Source organism: Oncorhynchus kisutch, linkage group LG2 (assembly GCF_002021735.2).
Source record: "Oncorhynchus kisutch isolate 150728-3 linkage group LG2, Okis_V2, whole genome shotgun sequence".
Classification (NCBI taxonomy): Eukaryota; Metazoa; Chordata; class Actinopteri; order Salmoniformes; family Salmonidae; genus Oncorhynchus; species Oncorhynchus kisutch.
Window position 1 is genome coordinate 25,088,930 of NC_034175.2, and position 15,772 is coordinate 25,104,701.

A 15,772-nucleotide genomic window follows, 5' to 3' on the forward strand; every position below is an offset into this window, starting at 1 on the left:
TGATACTACATGGCTTAAATGCTAAATGTAGGCCTGAATTTATGAGATCGTGTAGGATAAAACTGATCAGTAATGCATCTTTTTTGTCTTCACCTGGACAACATTTGGGGTTGTATATACGCAATGAAATATCTGTAAGAGAATAAGAGATTTTACAAGTGATTCTTAAGACTAGCGAGATATACTGTATCTAGTATTTTACTGTGTTCGTCGTTGTATCTATAGTGTTGAGGGACATATTGGCAGAGCGCTAAGCCCAGGTTAATGTACCAAACGTCGTTGTATCTATAGTGTTGAGGGACATATTGGCAGAGCGCTAAGCCCAGGTTAATGTACCAAACGTCGTTGTATCTATAGTGTTGAGGGACATATTGGCAGAGCGCTAAGCCCAGGTTAATGTACCAAACGTCGTTGTATCTATAGTGTTGAGGGACATATTGGCAGAGCGCTAAGCCCAGGTTAATGTACCAAACGTCGTTGTATCTATAGTGTTGAGGGACATATTGGCAGAGCGCTAAGCCCAGGTTAATGTACCAAACGTCGTTGTATCTATAGTGTTGAGGGACATATTGGCAGAGCGCTAAGCCCAGGTTAATGTACCAAACGTCGTTGTATCTATAGTGTTGAGGGACATATTGGCAGAGCGCTAAGCCCAGGTTAATGTACCAAACGTCGTTGTATCTATAGTGTTGAGGGACATATTGGCAGAGCGCTAAGCCCAGGTTAATGTACCAAACGTCGTTGTATCTATAGTGTTGAGGGACATATTGGCAGAGTGCTAAGCCCAGGTTAATGTACCAAACGTCGTTGTATCTATAGTGTTGAGGGACATATTGGCAGAGTGCTAAGCCCAGGTTAATGTACCAAACGTCGTTGTATCTATAGTGTTGAGGGACATATTGGCAGAGCGCTAAGCCCAGGTTAATGTACCAAACGGCCAAATCAAGTAAATGTTTTGGCTTTGATGTTGAAACCTAAAACAAAAGTACATGTGAAACCTACAAACAGTTGCAAACAGAAGGAATGCAGGATACATGACCACGTGTGGAGCAGAAAAACAAAACAACAATTCTACAAAGCTCCCTGATCATATGGTTCCCAAGACAACTGATATTCCGCATTAATAAAACAAATGTATAAAATGTTCTGCGAGCAAAGAATATCATGTCGTCAGCATTTTACATTTCTGAAGCTTTGTTAGTCTTGCCTTGTATTCTGTACCTACTGGTAACAAGAGTACAGATACAGTATGGGCCAGCTTCCCAGACTGAGATTAAGCCTAATCCTGGACTAAAAAAACACTTTCACTCTCCCCAAAACATAGTTCTCAATCCTGGAGTAAGATTAATCTGGGCTAAATAGCTGTGTTCAGTGGCTAACATCTGCCTGTGCCTACAGTTTTAAACACACCACCTCATCCCTCACACATTTAGGATTTGTCCGTAATGGCACCCTATTCCCTATATAGTGCACTACAGGGAATACAGTAGTTGCCATTTATGATGCAGCTTTCCACAACAGGGTGGGGGGGGGGTGAATAAACGCTTAGCATTGATCGAGATGACGAGGTAAACATAATGGGGGGGTAAAATGCTCTTCACAAAAGGTGTATAAACTGCATTGATACTCTACATCACTGACACTCGCTCTCTCACACACACACACCCCCCTCCTCTTAAATTCCCACATGTCCATGCAGCGAGCTCTTACAGACTCCTCTCTCCCCCCCTCCGCAAAATAGAATATCGATCGCCCGGCTTTGCCGCAGTGTGCAGCATGCCAGTGAGTGAAGAGTGTGTGGATGGGTGAACCTCCAAGGTCATCTCCATAGCAACCTGTGCATGGGGTTGTCTTGATGAGCAGTGTCCAGGGGTCATGTATAAAGGAGGGAAAAGGGGGGGGGTTAGCACTGAAGTGTCAGACAGAGGGAGGGAAGGACAGGAAGGAGGACACGGAGAGAAAGAGAAAAGTAGGGGGAAACTACATCCTCTTGTGGGGGGGGGGGGGGGGGGGGGGGGGCACATCCAAGGACACAAAAGGGCCTACAAAGTATTGCAATTTTGGGACATATACTGCACATACAGAATATACACACAACCTTTAATACCTTTTAATGTAATGTTTTAAATCACCACAAATAAATATTATGCGCAAAAGGGACGCAAATATTTCAGAATTCATGCATGGACTTCCTCACACACTCACAATATCTTAGGTAGGATAGTTTATTGCACTTCCCAATTGTCATTAAAAATACAAAAAAATAGCAAAAAGATAGTATGACAAGTATGAAATCTATATTAAAAAAAAATAATATATTGATCTTTAAATGTCAAAGCCATAAAGTAGAGCTAAAAATATGAAAAGAAAAATTATGAAAAGTTACCCATCAACACTGCACCACATGCCTGCACACGACTAAAAGTAGATGCAGTAGGTACAATACAAAATCTGATTTAAACATAATGCTTGATCACCATTAGGTATCTGGAATATCCACTAAGCATTGCTTTAAAGAAAACGCAATTTGTCTCAAAGAACCATTCCTTCTAGTTGGATTAATACATTGTAGAGCTGCAAATGGCACTTCTTCCATAGTCAGAGAAGCGGTGGCGATTTGACGTTACTTCCCTCATTCAGTTTAATGGTGCTCACTGAGGTCTTATTCAACATCAGCTCTATAGGATTTTTAAAAACCAATCTGAATGATTACTGTGGCGATGTTAAAGCTCTTTGTAAACATGTCAGGTCTTGAGTTGACCGAGGGACATTTTGTAATTATTAGATATCCACAAGGGAACATTAAAACAGAAGGTAGAGGAAATAAACAAAAGCCTGATTGATATTAAACACAAAATGAGAGGTATCAGCCACATTTGGAAAAGACAGTATGAAGTAGGCATACAGTATGAAGTGTGCTGAGGTACACGAACCACGTCTCAGTCACTCTTTGTGCGTACGACAGTCAATCAACATATTCTTCTAAATGGAGTACTATTCGGGTCTTTACAGAGTTGTAGAGGGTCAGTAACAGCAAATCACTTCAGAGGCATGACAAGGTGCATTCTGTGTTGTATTTTTTTTTTAAAGGTCAAAGGTGAGTGTTGAGGGTTCACACAGAGAAAGATAAGAGGCCTCTAGTGGCCAAAAGGCTGCTTTAGCATGGGCAGTACCATTGAGGGCTTCCACTGTGCTTCTGCCATTTTAAAGTAGTCACCCGCGTGGGGATTCTTATGGGTTGTAGCCTCAATGGCGCTGCCAATGCTGTCACAGACGCTATAATGGCACAGATATACAGATTCTATCACTATGCCTTCACACAGGCTCCATGAAGAGCTCCTCCATTTCCGATCCTCCCTCCAGCTCTCGGAAGGCAGCGTGAGAGCCAATCACAAACATTGTCGCGCCTGAGTGAGAAGTGAGAGAGTCAGTCAAATGGAAGGGATAGAAGGGGCTGAGAAAAAGGAGAGTAGAAGCCTAGGTTACATTTAGGGCTCCATTTTGAGAAACCAAACACAATGGTTCATCTTAGCACTACATTCCTATCAATTTACAATTTTCATGCCGGGAATTAATGGACTCAAATCCTAGCGGCGTCGTAAAATGTAATATCCATGTCTCAATGGTCTCAAGGCTTAAAAATCCTTCTTTATTAACATATCTACACTGATTGAAGTGGATTTAACAAATGACATCAATAAGGTATCATAGCTTTCACCTGGATTCCCCTGGTCAGTCTGTGTCATGGAAAGAGCAGGTGTTCTTAATGTTTTGTATACACACACAACTCTGGATATAAGCCCCCCCATCTCAAAACCGAATGGTTTTGACCGTTTGGAAGTTATTAAGTTAGCTTCTATTCTCCTCCAGTAGTGTGCCTCGCAAAAGTGATTCCTCGTTATCAACTTTACCCTATGTATGTAAAAATCACCATGTACACTGATTGTTTAAAGCAAAACTACCAAAACTATTGCTGATGGTGAACATGAACAATCAAAATAAAATCTATTGTAAGCTCCATTCAGCAGGTATAGCCAGATGAGAGTTGTCTCCCCGGTAGCTTACCTTTATTCTGGTAAAACACAATTTTCAACAGCGCAAAGAGAACAATCTAGCAAATTACAGAGGTTGTAACTCAACTAATATCAAGCCTAATATCGCGCAAGACATTTTAGCATTTGAATGCTGAAGATGACCGCAGATGTGCAAAATCAGAAACAGGCCGCATACCTCACGTTGGTTGGCAAACAAAGCTGGGCCCAGTGCATAGTTTGACTAGGCTACTGATAATCCTTGGGGTTGATGACATGCAAAATTGCTGGTAGATCAATGACTATCAACCACAGGAGGCAAGTGGCACCTTCATTGGGGAGGATGGGTTTATGGTAACGGCTGGAGCGGAATGGGATCAAATACACCAAACGCATGGTTTCCATGCGTGCGATGCCATTCCATCTGTGCCCTTCCAGTCATTATTATGAGCCGTCCTCCCCTCAGCAGCCTCCACTGCTGTCAACACAGTTACATGCTTAGTTCAACAATGAAGGAGAGGATGCATCATTTGTCACAAAATATGAGGTACCTTCAGCAGGTCGAAAGTATGTCATGTGAGCAAAACATGTCAGTGACTCTGCAATTCGTAAAGTGAATTGATGTTTTGACTGATGTAAGCTACACTTGGATCGGTTTGGGCTCCCATGCAAATCCGGGAATGTTACATCCATAATCATTTGTCTCCTTCAAAGAGAAATACATTCCATAATGCATATCTAGGCCTAGGTCGACAGTTATCCCAGGTCTGATGTGTACAGTAAAGAGTGAGATGGGGGTTGTAACTTACCCAGGACCCAAAACACTGCAGCTCCTGCACCAGCCAACCAGAACACAGGGAAAGAGACCGCCCCAGCCAGACCCAATTGGTGAGGTCCGGTCACCTCTTTTCCTGTGGGCAAAATAAATTTTAAAAAATCACTCAGATTTCAAACACTAGTTTCTCTACACCCAAATTATGGATTGATTTCAGTGCCAACAGAAATTATATTTAAAATTCCATAAATGTTGAATTTGTATTAGGATATTGAATTAGAATGGTACATTTTCCAATTCGTAATGGCATTTATTTGAAACTGAATTGAATAAACATTGCATTTGGGTTTTAAAATTATATTTCAATTTAATATTGGAAAGTTAAACAGCAGGTTGAAACTGAGTGTAAAAGATGGTCGTCATGGATATTGTTTCAATGACTGACAAAACAAAAAATGGACAGGCTTTCTAAAGTGATGATTTCATCCAGAACATCCATATTAGAGCTTATGTATAGGCTTATGAGACCAAACGGAATTAAAATGATGATTACCTACGGCATATTACACATGGCAGAGAAACATCAAACAAAACTGATTTAAGATGTATTTGGTACATAATTGGTCTAGCCTTTTGAGTGTGGACTGTAATTGTTATGCATACTGTATGGACTGGTTTCCTTATGCTAAGCTCCAAAATGTATCCATGAGTCTGGGAGAGAACGTAAAGCCCTAGGCTGTGCTGTTGGTTCGTTGAATGTGCTGGGCGGCATACAGATGGACCGCGAGTATAGTGAATTTGCATTGGATTTTGAATAGCCTAGTAATAGGGAATTATTTTAGATTTCCATAATTCATTGGGTCGCACATTACCTTTATAGCTACAAAATCTCACCACCATGCGTTTCCGTCTCCTCCATCCTTTTGTCCCTTTCTCGAGCGTGCAGAGGGGCTGTCAACAGTTTAGTGAAATATATGTTTTGTTGCGAAAACATGTTATTATCGCTGTTCCCAAACAGATCCCACTTGGCTTCCCAAATGATGCACTGGGTAGCTGCAGTAACACGGTTGGAGAGCCCATGGGGAGAACATCATCTGTCGCGCATCGAGAGCATACTCCTCAAAAGTGGTTGATGCGTAAAAAAAAAAGTGTTCTTATATTTCTCAGCTGTTCATATTAAGCACATGCTCCGCTATAAAACCGAAGTGGTCTACCAGTCATCATTGAAAAGCGCAGCCTCCATTCGCTATTCGAGTGCATACAGGTGACATGCTCCCCCCCCCCTGTCCCTGTTCAAGCCCAACGAGAACTTAAAGACCCTTGCTCCCTTCGGTCTCAACGTAGACTTTGATCTGAAGCCATTCTTGTGATTATTGTGACTTTGCCATTTGTAATTGTTTGTAAGCTTGTGTAGCCTAAAATTAATCTATGATTGTATGCTCTCCATTTGTTGTTTGCATACTGTTCTTTGTATGCCATTTTAATATTTGAGAATTAACCAATGATATTAGGCCACTCTTGGCCATGATTACAGACACCAGTGTGTCTTTTGACACTATATAAACGAGTCTTTCCCACAGTGTTTGTGATTATACCCTGATGAAGACCACTTGGCTGTCGAAAAGTTGGATATGACATTTTTGCATCTGAGCTCCTAGAGTGTGCGGCTCTCCTTTATTTTCCAGCCCATTTGATAACGGGACATTCTAAACGTTACATATTAGTAAAGATAAGATTAAATTGAGAGTAGTCTGATGGGTGAAATAGGATCACTTGATGAGAGAACAGCTGTGTAGCCTGAGGCAAAGAACAGAGTGTAAGCTTTTTTGCGACTTTCTCAAAACATCAATAGCCTGTAGTCACATCATGCAGCCATTTATGTTTTGATTTCTAAGACATTCTAAAGTTGCCAAATAACTAAATCTAGCATATAGGACCTCACTTTTACGCTCAACATAGCCACTTCCTATGTGCACTCACTCCGGAATGGGACAAATACCCTTTCTATTTTATTCAGCCAAGTTCAATTATATTCTTAATAATAAAAAGTTATTTACTATAAAATAATGGCATGGGACTTATAAGGATATCTTGTCAGCTAAATTAACACGCCTACAACCGTTGGCATGGAGAATAGCCAGATGACATACAATAGGTCAACTCATATAATGTTTCTTAAGACCTGACTAATAAAATAATGGATTTATTGTGATGGTGTATATTCAATTAATTTATTAGACTTAAAAAAAAATATATATATATATATATATATATATATATTCCTCAATCTACACACAATACCCCATAATGACAAAGCAAAAAGCGTTTTTCATAAATGTTTGCACATTTATAAAAAATGAAAACCGATAATTATTCAGACCCTTTTCTCAGTACTTTGTTTAAGCACCTTTGGCAGCAATTTGCCTTGAGTCTTCTTGCTACAAGCTTGGAGTTTCTCCCATTCTTCTCTGCAGATCCATTCTCTCCAGAGATGTTCGATTAAGTCCGGGCTATGGCTGGGTCACTCAAGGACATTCAGAGACTTGTCACGAAGCCATTCCTGCGTTGTTTGGCTGTGTGCTTAGGGTCATTGTCCTGTTGGAAGGTGAACCGTCACCCTAGTCTGAGGCCCTGAACGCTCTGGAGCAGGTTTTCATCAAGGATCTCTCTGTACTTTGCTCCCCTCATCTTTACCTTGATCTTGACTAGTGTCCCAGTCCCTGCCGCTGAAAAACATCCCCCACAGCATGATGCTGCCACCACCATGCTTCACAGTAGGGATGGTGCAAGGTTTCCTCCAGACGTGATGCTTGGCATTCAGGCCAAATAGTTCAATCTTGGTTTCATCAGACCAGAGAATCTTGTTTCCCATGGTCTGAGTCATTTAGGTGCCTTTTGGCAAACTCCAAGAGGACTGTCATGTACCTTCATTATGGGGTATTGTGTGTAGATTGAGGGGGAAGAAATATTTAAACCATTTTAGTATAAGTCTGTAACGTAACAAAATGTGGAAAAAGTCAAGGAGTCTGAATACTTTCCGAATGCACTGTATATTGGTGCTATGATCTCTCAGTATGAGGTCAAAGTTAAATGTAACCGAGGTGGTTTGATGAACCACGCTCTTTTGATGAGTAACCTTGCTGGAGACTTGAAGACATGATAGCTTCCTAAACTCACCCCTATGGGCTTTAGCTAAGCGGGCTAACAGTCTTGTTACATGCAGGAGGCCTGGTTCGAACTCAGTCAGTCACAAGAGCAAGATTAAATAGGGAGTGGAAAGACTATCCTTGGAAGGGCTTTAACCGGGCTATTCAACTATATTCTTATGGGGGGGCCAAACGTTTGTGACACTCCCTTCTAACGTGTCCTGCACGGCTTCACAGAGGGGAACAGAAGGCACGTCCATGTTTCAGAGAGTCTAACCTTCCAGGAATGGGGTCATAATAGCTTATTGCTAAAACGGTTCAGATGCTAGAGCCAAATTCATTGGAAGAAAATCAATTCTACATGCCACATTGGCTTCAGAAACTGCCAGAAGCTTCCGTTTACAACAGAGAGTGATTGATTCTTTCCTCTACCTTTCCAGGCTGGCAAAGTACCAGGATGTTGTCTCTGGTTTTGAATCTGAATTTAGAGAACTGAATCTGAATGCATCTGAGAAGTTGAATATATGAAACTTTGATCAACTTGATAGTTTGTAAACTAGATACATAGACAATGAATGCAATATCTACCATATTGAAACTGAATATATAAAATATTGAATTTGAATGTTCAATTAAATAAAGCAATGCTATATTCATTCAATTCAGTGTCAAATCATGAAATACAATAATTAAATTACTACATTTGTGCATTACATATTCAAAAATATTACATTCAAATTCAATATCCTATTACAAATTCAAAAGGATGGAATTCAAATACAATCTGTTGGCACTGAAATTGCTCCATATAAATAATCTCACAGAACATGACTGCTTTACTCACCAAAGACGACCAGTTTAGACTCCAGGGACTTGAGGTGGATGATGTAGAAGGCACCAACAAACACTGCCAAAGCAATCAGCAGCATGGGAGAGCTGATACTGAGGTAAAGATGGGGAGATTGGAAGAGGGAATGAGTGATCCTTTGATAATCACAGATTCTAAATCAATTCAATCCAGCATAGATCTAGGCCTATTTAAACTGAGATTTGGAATTTGAAAATAAAACAGGCTGCTGGCAGCAGTCTGTCTATATGCAATATGTAATTACTGTTTTTATATATTCACTGAATACCACAGTGTCTTTAAACTCCTGTCCCACAGCTCTTACATGCAGTAGAGGATGAGGCCGAGGAAGATGAAAGTGTAGTTGCTGTTGTAGGTGTCAAAGTTGCGCACCACCCTCTGGCACAGTTCACCAAAGTTGCGGGGCTTGGTGAACTTCCTGTGATCCACGAAACCAGCCCAGGGACGGATGGACGCACGGCGACGATCAAACCACTCCTTGGCCACACTGGGCGAGAGGCCTTTGGGCAGCCACAGCCTGTGAGGCAAGGCAGAAAGCCAGGGTGGTAAACTAAACAAGAGGTATGGGGAGATGGAATAATTGTATAGCATTAAACCAAGACTGATCGTGGACAGAATGAACAACAATACATCATAGCCAGGTATAATACAAGGAAAGGACAAACTGACCCATCTAGTTCCTTTAGTGGTAGGCTAGATTAAGAAGAATATGAGACAAATTCAGATCACAACTTTCCTACAGACACAATAATAGCCACAGAAGAATGACTATACATGAGGACTGTATATAAAATGTATCTGGACCAGAACCAGTCACCAACCATGATCCGAGAGAGATACATGGTGCTACAATGCATCAAGTTGATTCAGGCTAACTGTTAGTGCTGGGCTGGAACAAAAGCCTGCACAACCTGTAGCTCTCCAGGACCAGGTTTACAGACTGCTGGCACTAGAGCAGGGCTCTCCAAACCTGTTCAGGTTAGTTACAACTGGGGTTGGAGCAAAAACATGCAGGAGGGGGTAGCTCTCCAGGAACAGGATTGGCGAGCCATGTACTAGACAGATGAACTAACACAGATAGAGACAGAGCTAGAAAAACAACAGCACACACCTTCCCATGACACCTCCGGATCCAGCAGCGTCAGCTGGCTCAGCGCTGAAGAGATCCCCTGCCTTGGAGTCCATGTCTACAAGGCAGTTCTCACCCTTTGGGACACCAGATTTCATTAGAGTAACGATGCCGATGTAGGAAAGATGTAGGCTAAAATACAACATGGCAGTGACAGAAAATAAACAATAAAAAGGTCAATGGCACTGTTTCACAAGCAATAACAAATCCTCTCACACAATGCAAAACTAGGCTTTCTATTGTTGTAACAAATTAATAATGCACAGTGAAAAACCTAGAGACCGTAGGGAGAGTCTGGGGTTATGGAATGGAACATTTTTGTCATCATTGATGGGCTTGCCCACAGACAGTTCGATGCAACATCGTTTAGTTAGGTAGTTAGAATATAAATAACTGAATCACAGAAACTAGCTAACACACAAGTTGTTCACTGTCATTACTCAAAACCTTGAATATCTCCCTTTTTTACATTTTTTTTTACACTAAATAACGATTCCGGTCGAAGACGCCACATCACCATTCCTTCATGTCAATTATTGCTACGCTTAGCCAATATTCTATCACTGCATATGAAAACGAATAGCTTTTGCTACATACAAAATAGTTACATAAATCATATTTTTGAAGGGATACTCACAGTTGTTGAAAGTGTTTACTGCACTGCTGTGCTCAGAAATACAAAAACACACAAATTGACTTCTGCTGTGCTGTTGCTCAGCGGATGTGATGTGGAACGAAACTGAACGCTGGGTCTAACTTCCGGTATAATTTATTTTATGAATTTCAAATTAAAAGTCAAAAATATGATCAATTTTATTGGAGCAGAAAATGAGATAAATAACTGATAGCTATTTATGACTTATGAGTTATCACTTAACATTATGTAACAGGAATGTCCAGGTGAACAAAAAGGAGTGCAGTTGTTGATGAAGTCAAATCTAGTGGTGTGGGGGCTGTGCTTTGGCAAAGTGGGTGGGGTTATATCCTTCCTGTTTGGCCCTGTCCGGGGGTGTCCTCGGATGGGGCCACAGTGTCTCCTGACCCCTCCTGTCTCAGCCTCCAGTATTTATGCTGCAGTAGTTTATGTGTCGGGGGGCTGGGGTCAGTTTGTTATATCTGGAGTACTTCTCCTGTCCTATTCGGTGTCCTGTGTGAATCTAAGTGTGCGTTCTCTAATTCTCTCCTTCTCTCTTTCTTTCTCTCTCTCGGAGGACCTGAGTCCTAGGACCATGCCCCAGGACTACCTGACATGATGACTCCTTGCTGTCCCCAGTCCACCTGGCCATGCTGCTGTTCCAGTTTCAACTGACCTGAGCCCTAGGACCATGCCCCAGGACTACCTGACATGATGACTCCTTGCTGTCCCCAGTCCACCTGGCCATGCTGCTGCTCCAGTTTCAACTTCCACCTGACTGTGCTGCTGCTCCAGTTTCAACTGTTCTGCCTTATTATTATTCGACCATGCTGGTCATTTATGAACATTTGAACATCTTGGCCATGTTCTGTTATAATCTCCACCCGGCACAGCCAGAAGAGGACTGGCCACCCCACATAGCCTGGTTCCTCTCTAGGTTTCTTCCTAGGTTTTGGCCTTTCTAGGGAGTTTTTCCTAGCCACCGTGCTTCTACACCTGCATTGCTTGCTGTTTGGGGTTTTAGGCTGGGTTTCTGTACAGCACTTTGAGATATCAGCTGATGTACGAAGGGCTATATAAATAAATTTGATTTGATTTTGAAATCTAAATCAATCCGGTTTAATACAACAATTCAGGGAAACACCTACAGAAGAGAAGCAAATGTCTAACGGTCCTTATATATTAATCACAAAGCACCGAATTTTCTGTAAACACCAGCCAGAGGCTTGAAGGAAGTCACATCAGCTGCTACAGTGGCACAGATACATTATCAATGTGTCCTTAAATCCAGTCTTGGGTCAAACTTTAACCATAACATTAAACACCTGCAGACATTTCATACTGGCAGTTAAACAGGTCAAAAATAATATCATAAATAGTTAGTTACAATAGATAATTTTATACTAACAGGCACAAAGCGACTTAAACATAGATAGATACGTTACCCAAGGGAATGCATCTGTCTGTGTCTTCCCACACAATTATGTTTATTACATATCAACAGTAAATCAAATACAGGGAAATAATTAGCCAAATAATTTCCCATTACGGCATATCTGTTATTTATTCTGTGCCACGTTCTGGATGTCTGGAAAATGTATGATCTAAAAATGATCATACATTTTCATATTTTATCATATTTAAGTTTCTGGTTGAAATAAGAAGCACACATTTCAGATGGTAGCCCATGCACATTTAATAGTTCACCTGGAACATAGCATACTAATTATTTATACCTGTCAATACATATACAATGAAATAGACAAGTATTTATTTTCTTTGCAGGCAAATTGACATAAAACTCAGAGGTATGACTATAGTTTTGGTATGAAAGCCATGAAGTAACAAACACTTTGAAAAGTAAGACAACAACATCACAACAGTGTTAAAAACAGATATGATGTATAACTGGAGAAGGCATTTTACAAAAAAATGCAAAGTTTTGTTTTCAAGACACAGGACAGCAGCTCAAATGTGTTTCCTGTGTCATACTAATAAGCAGGGACTCCTGCTACTCAGCAATCTGTTGCGCAATGTTCATGTGGACTTCTAGCAATGTTCTGTAAGTTCAAGCTAGTACAGTCATATCTTGTTGATCCAAGAGCTGGGTTCTTGTGGGTATGTACTAGATCCCATCTCTTCTTACTGGTGGAAGTGAGAATATGCTTCTCAATCCTCTGTCTGATGCCCTTTCCCTGAAGGCCCTGCCATGTTTTCTCCCTGTTGTAAATGTGCCTTCCTAGTGAGTCCATTTGAAGAACTTGAAACAGGGATTTTAATTTTATTTTTTTATTTTACCTTTATTTAACCAGGCAAGTCAGTTAAGAACACATTCTTATTTTAAATGACGGCCTGGGAACAGTGGGTTAACTGCCTGTTCAGGGGCAGAACGACAGATTTGTACCTTGTCAGCTCGGGGGTTTGAACTCGCAACCTTCCGGTTAATAGTCCAACGCTCTAACCACTAGGCTACGCTGCCGCCCCGGATTGCATGTAGGCCTACAATATTTCCTCAACTAGGCTACTTTGACGCCTAGTTAATACACTTGTGATAAAGCATTTTCTATAGGACACTTGTATAGTCTCTCACCACTGTGTGTGAAACCTCAATCACTGTCAGATGAGCCAGATCACAGTTCTCTCCAGTGTTATCAAACTGTTGAAATTTTGTTGTTGCTGAGTTCTGACATGTTATGCATTTTGTACATTCTCATTATGCCTTGCCAAATTTCCATTGTGCAAAGGCTTTGCCACAGTCACGAAAGAGATGTATTTCTCTCTTGTGTGGATTCTCAAGTTGGGTGGATGTCAGTGCTGAGATATTTCTCACAAATACAGCAATTAGCCTATAAGATTTATTTCCTGTGTGTCTTCATGTGCATTTTAAGATTTCCATTCTGAGCAAATCCTTTGCCACAATAATCACAACAATATGGTTTCTCCCCTGTATGAATCCTCCTGTGTGCACTCAGATTAGCAGTATTGCTGAAACATTTGCTACAATCATGGCAGCTGTACGGTTTCTCCCCTGTGTGAACTCTCATGTGTCCTGTATAATTTGATCTGGTGCTGAAACTTTTGCCACAAACAGAACAGAGATATGGCTTCTCCCCAGTATGTCTCCTCCTGTGCAAAACCAGATGACCACTTTGAGTGAATCCTTGGCCACATTCCTGGCAGCAATATGGTTTCTCGCCCGTGTGAGTCCTTTTGTGTCCGATCAAATTGGCGGCATCACTGAAACACCTGCCACAATCATCGCAGCGATATGGTTTCTCTCCTGTGTGAACCCTCATGTGCTTTTTCAGCCTAAGCTTCGTGGTGAACGTTTTACCACAAACATGACAAAACTCAGGCTCAGCTACGATGTGAGTTTGGAGGTGATCTTTCATATTCTCTTTAGAATCTAGGTGCTTTCCACACACACCACAGACACGTTCTTTATCCTCTATATGTGCATGACTTTGCACATGATTAAAAAAGGGACGCTTGTACCGAAAAGACCTCCCACAAACCTTACAAGAACAGGGAGTACATTTCATGCCATTTGCACTGCTATAAGTTTGTTTTCTTTTTTGTTTTTTTGTGGTCTTTGGTTTGTGTGACTTTAAAAGAGACTGCGCTCCTTTGCTTTCCATCCCATTGACATGTTCACTATTTGTACTCTGAGCTGAAGAACAGGTTGGTTCTGATATTCTGTAGTCCTCTCCGTCAGGTTCTGTTTTGATCTGTCCAGTTACAACGTTTGGTTGAGAATCTCTCTCCCTATTTTCCTCACTTTGGATTTGCAAGGACTGAGTTGGGTCCTGATCATAATCACTTACACAGAAAGGATCAAATATGAACTCTCTGGTGTCAGACTCCAGCCACTGAAGTTGCTTTTTGAGTTCCTCCTGCTCCTTTTTGATCCATATGGGCTCGCTGTCCTCCTGTCCAAGACTAGGGCTCCAATCCTGCACACAGGGCTGCTGCTCAGGGTGAACCTCCTCTTCCAATACAGTGAGCTGCTGGAGGTCTGGAGGGAGAGAAGTCTACTAACGTTACATTATTTATCAAAATTGATAAAAAGGTAAAAAATACAGTTCTGGTACATTTAACAGCTGCATAATGTAATAACATACTCAAAGCTTTTGGATATACAAATCAATCAAATATTGACTGAATTATAGTGCATCAACAAAAAATCTAAAACGGGCCAAAAACAATTAGGCTACGTGGCAAGTGAATTTACACCCAACAATAACAGGGAAATAATGGCTGGAACGGGAGGAATTCTGGGGGCGAGCATGCGCGTTGAATCTTCAAGAATGTCTAGACATAACGTTACTTTTGTCGACACTGGCTCTCAAAATGAAATAACTAACATTATCAATGTGTATGAAATGTAGGTTGAATAATAAATGTCACAAACCTGCTCTTTGTAACTTTATCTCAGGTTTAATAACGATGTCAAGAATATTCTGTAGACGGTCGTTCTCCTTTTTCGAACGGGAAACCTCTTCCTGGTACTCAGCTATCGTTTTTTCAACTGCCCCGAATATCTCATCAGCAGCCACAGTTAGCCGCTGGTTGAGAAACGCTCTCAACAACTGTATTTTAGACATGTTTACAGAATGCTAGTGCTAGCTAACTAGCAATCAGTGACAACGCTATTATTTGACAAGAACTTCGTTCATCAATGATAGATGTTCATGGATCTGCTGTGCCAAAAAAAAAAGCATGCGTAGAGTGCGCACCACGGCTTAACGCATTCTGCAATGTCGCTACCTACAGGAGTGGAGTGGACATCGTCTGTTCGGATTTCTAGGAACATTCTCCATTTCATAAACGATAAGGAATATTCATTTCGCTCCTTATCTGTACCACTCAGGGGTAGGACCAAGTCACTATTGTTCGAGTCACAAACAAGTCTCAAGTCACATGATTCGAATCTCAATATGTGTTAATACCACACAAACTACCGACATTACAGGCTAAGAATGGACAGAGATATAGGCCCTTGTGTTCATTTTATCACATTTCTCCAATGCCAAATCAGTGTGTCTTGTTTGCAACGAAACTGTCCCTATTTGCAAATAATTAAATATGAGACGTCGTTAGGAAACTGAGCGTGGTAAAAGTCAGGCCTACCTTTCCACCCTTAGAACGAGTAGGCAAACTGCCCCGGACAAATGTAAGCTTTAACTGCT

At 41.2% G+C, this 15,772-nt stretch overlaps 2 protein-coding genes across 9 annotated transcripts; both read right to left on the reverse strand.

Annotated features, from left to right (window-relative positions):
- Positions 1–2,095: 2,095 nt before the first annotated feature.
- On the reverse strand, positions 2,096–10,698 carry LOC109864346 (prenylated Rab acceptor protein 1). Of its 8 annotated transcripts, none has more exons than XM_020452088.2 (7): positions 10,587–10,698; positions 9,932–10,081; positions 9,490–9,513; positions 9,125–9,337; positions 8,797–8,894; positions 4,841–4,942; positions 2,096–3,407 (listed from the first exon to the last, which is right to left on the reverse strand). In XM_020452088.2, the coding sequence occupies exons 2-7, from the start codon at positions 10,045–10,047 to the stop codon at positions 3,316–3,318; spliced, it is 645 nt and encodes a 214-aa protein (XP_020307677.1). In that variant the 5' UTR covers positions 10,048–10,081; positions 10,587–10,698; the 3' UTR covers positions 2,096–3,315. The 8 variants fall into 8 exon arrangements, with proteins under 8 accessions (XP_020307677.1, XP_031647516.1, XP_031647553.1 ...); XM_031791656.1 differs by having other exon boundaries at positions 9,125–9,370; XM_031791693.1 differs by having other exon boundaries at positions 9,932–10,026; positions 10,587–10,689.
- A 1,561-nt stretch (positions 10,699–12,259) lies between these two features.
- Positions 12,260–15,329, reverse strand: LOC109910321 (zinc finger and SCAN domain-containing protein 2-like). The gene is made up of 2 exons (XM_020509483.2): positions 14,995–15,329; positions 12,260–14,598 (listed from the first exon to the last, which is right to left on the reverse strand). Exons 1-2 carry the CDS (start codon positions 15,185–15,187, stop codon positions 13,439–13,441), a joined length of 1,353 nt encoding a protein of 450 aa, XP_020365072.1. The 5' UTR covers positions 15,188–15,329; the 3' UTR covers positions 12,260–13,438.
- Positions 15,330–15,772: the final 443 nt, after the last annotated feature.

What these genes read in the sequence shown, in the direction of transcription:
- LOC109910321 (XM_020509483.2), bottom strand. Translation starts at nt 15,187, where the DNA reads ATGTCTAAAATACAGTTGTTGAGAGCGTTTCTCAACCAGCGGCTAACT. An exon ending in GATAAAGTTACAAAGAGCAG is followed by an intron (nt 14,599 to 14,994) that starts GTTTGTGACATT and finishes CTCTCCCTCCAG; the next exon opens with ACCTCCAGCAGCTCACTGTA.
- LOC109864346 (XM_031791656.1), bottom strand. Translation starts at nt 10,047, where the DNA reads ATGAAATCTGGTGTCCCAAAGGGTGAGAACTGCCTTGTAGACATGGAC. An exon ending in CCACTAAAGGAACTAGATGG is followed by an intron (nt 9,371 to 9,489) that starts GTCAGTTTGTCC and finishes CCTCTTGTTTAG; the next exon opens with TTTACCACCCTGGCTTTCTG. An exon ending in GGCCTCATCCTCTACTGCAT is followed by an intron (nt 8,895 to 9,124) that starts GTAAGAGCTGTG and finishes TCTTTACCTCAG; the next exon opens with TATCAGCTCTCCCATGCTGC.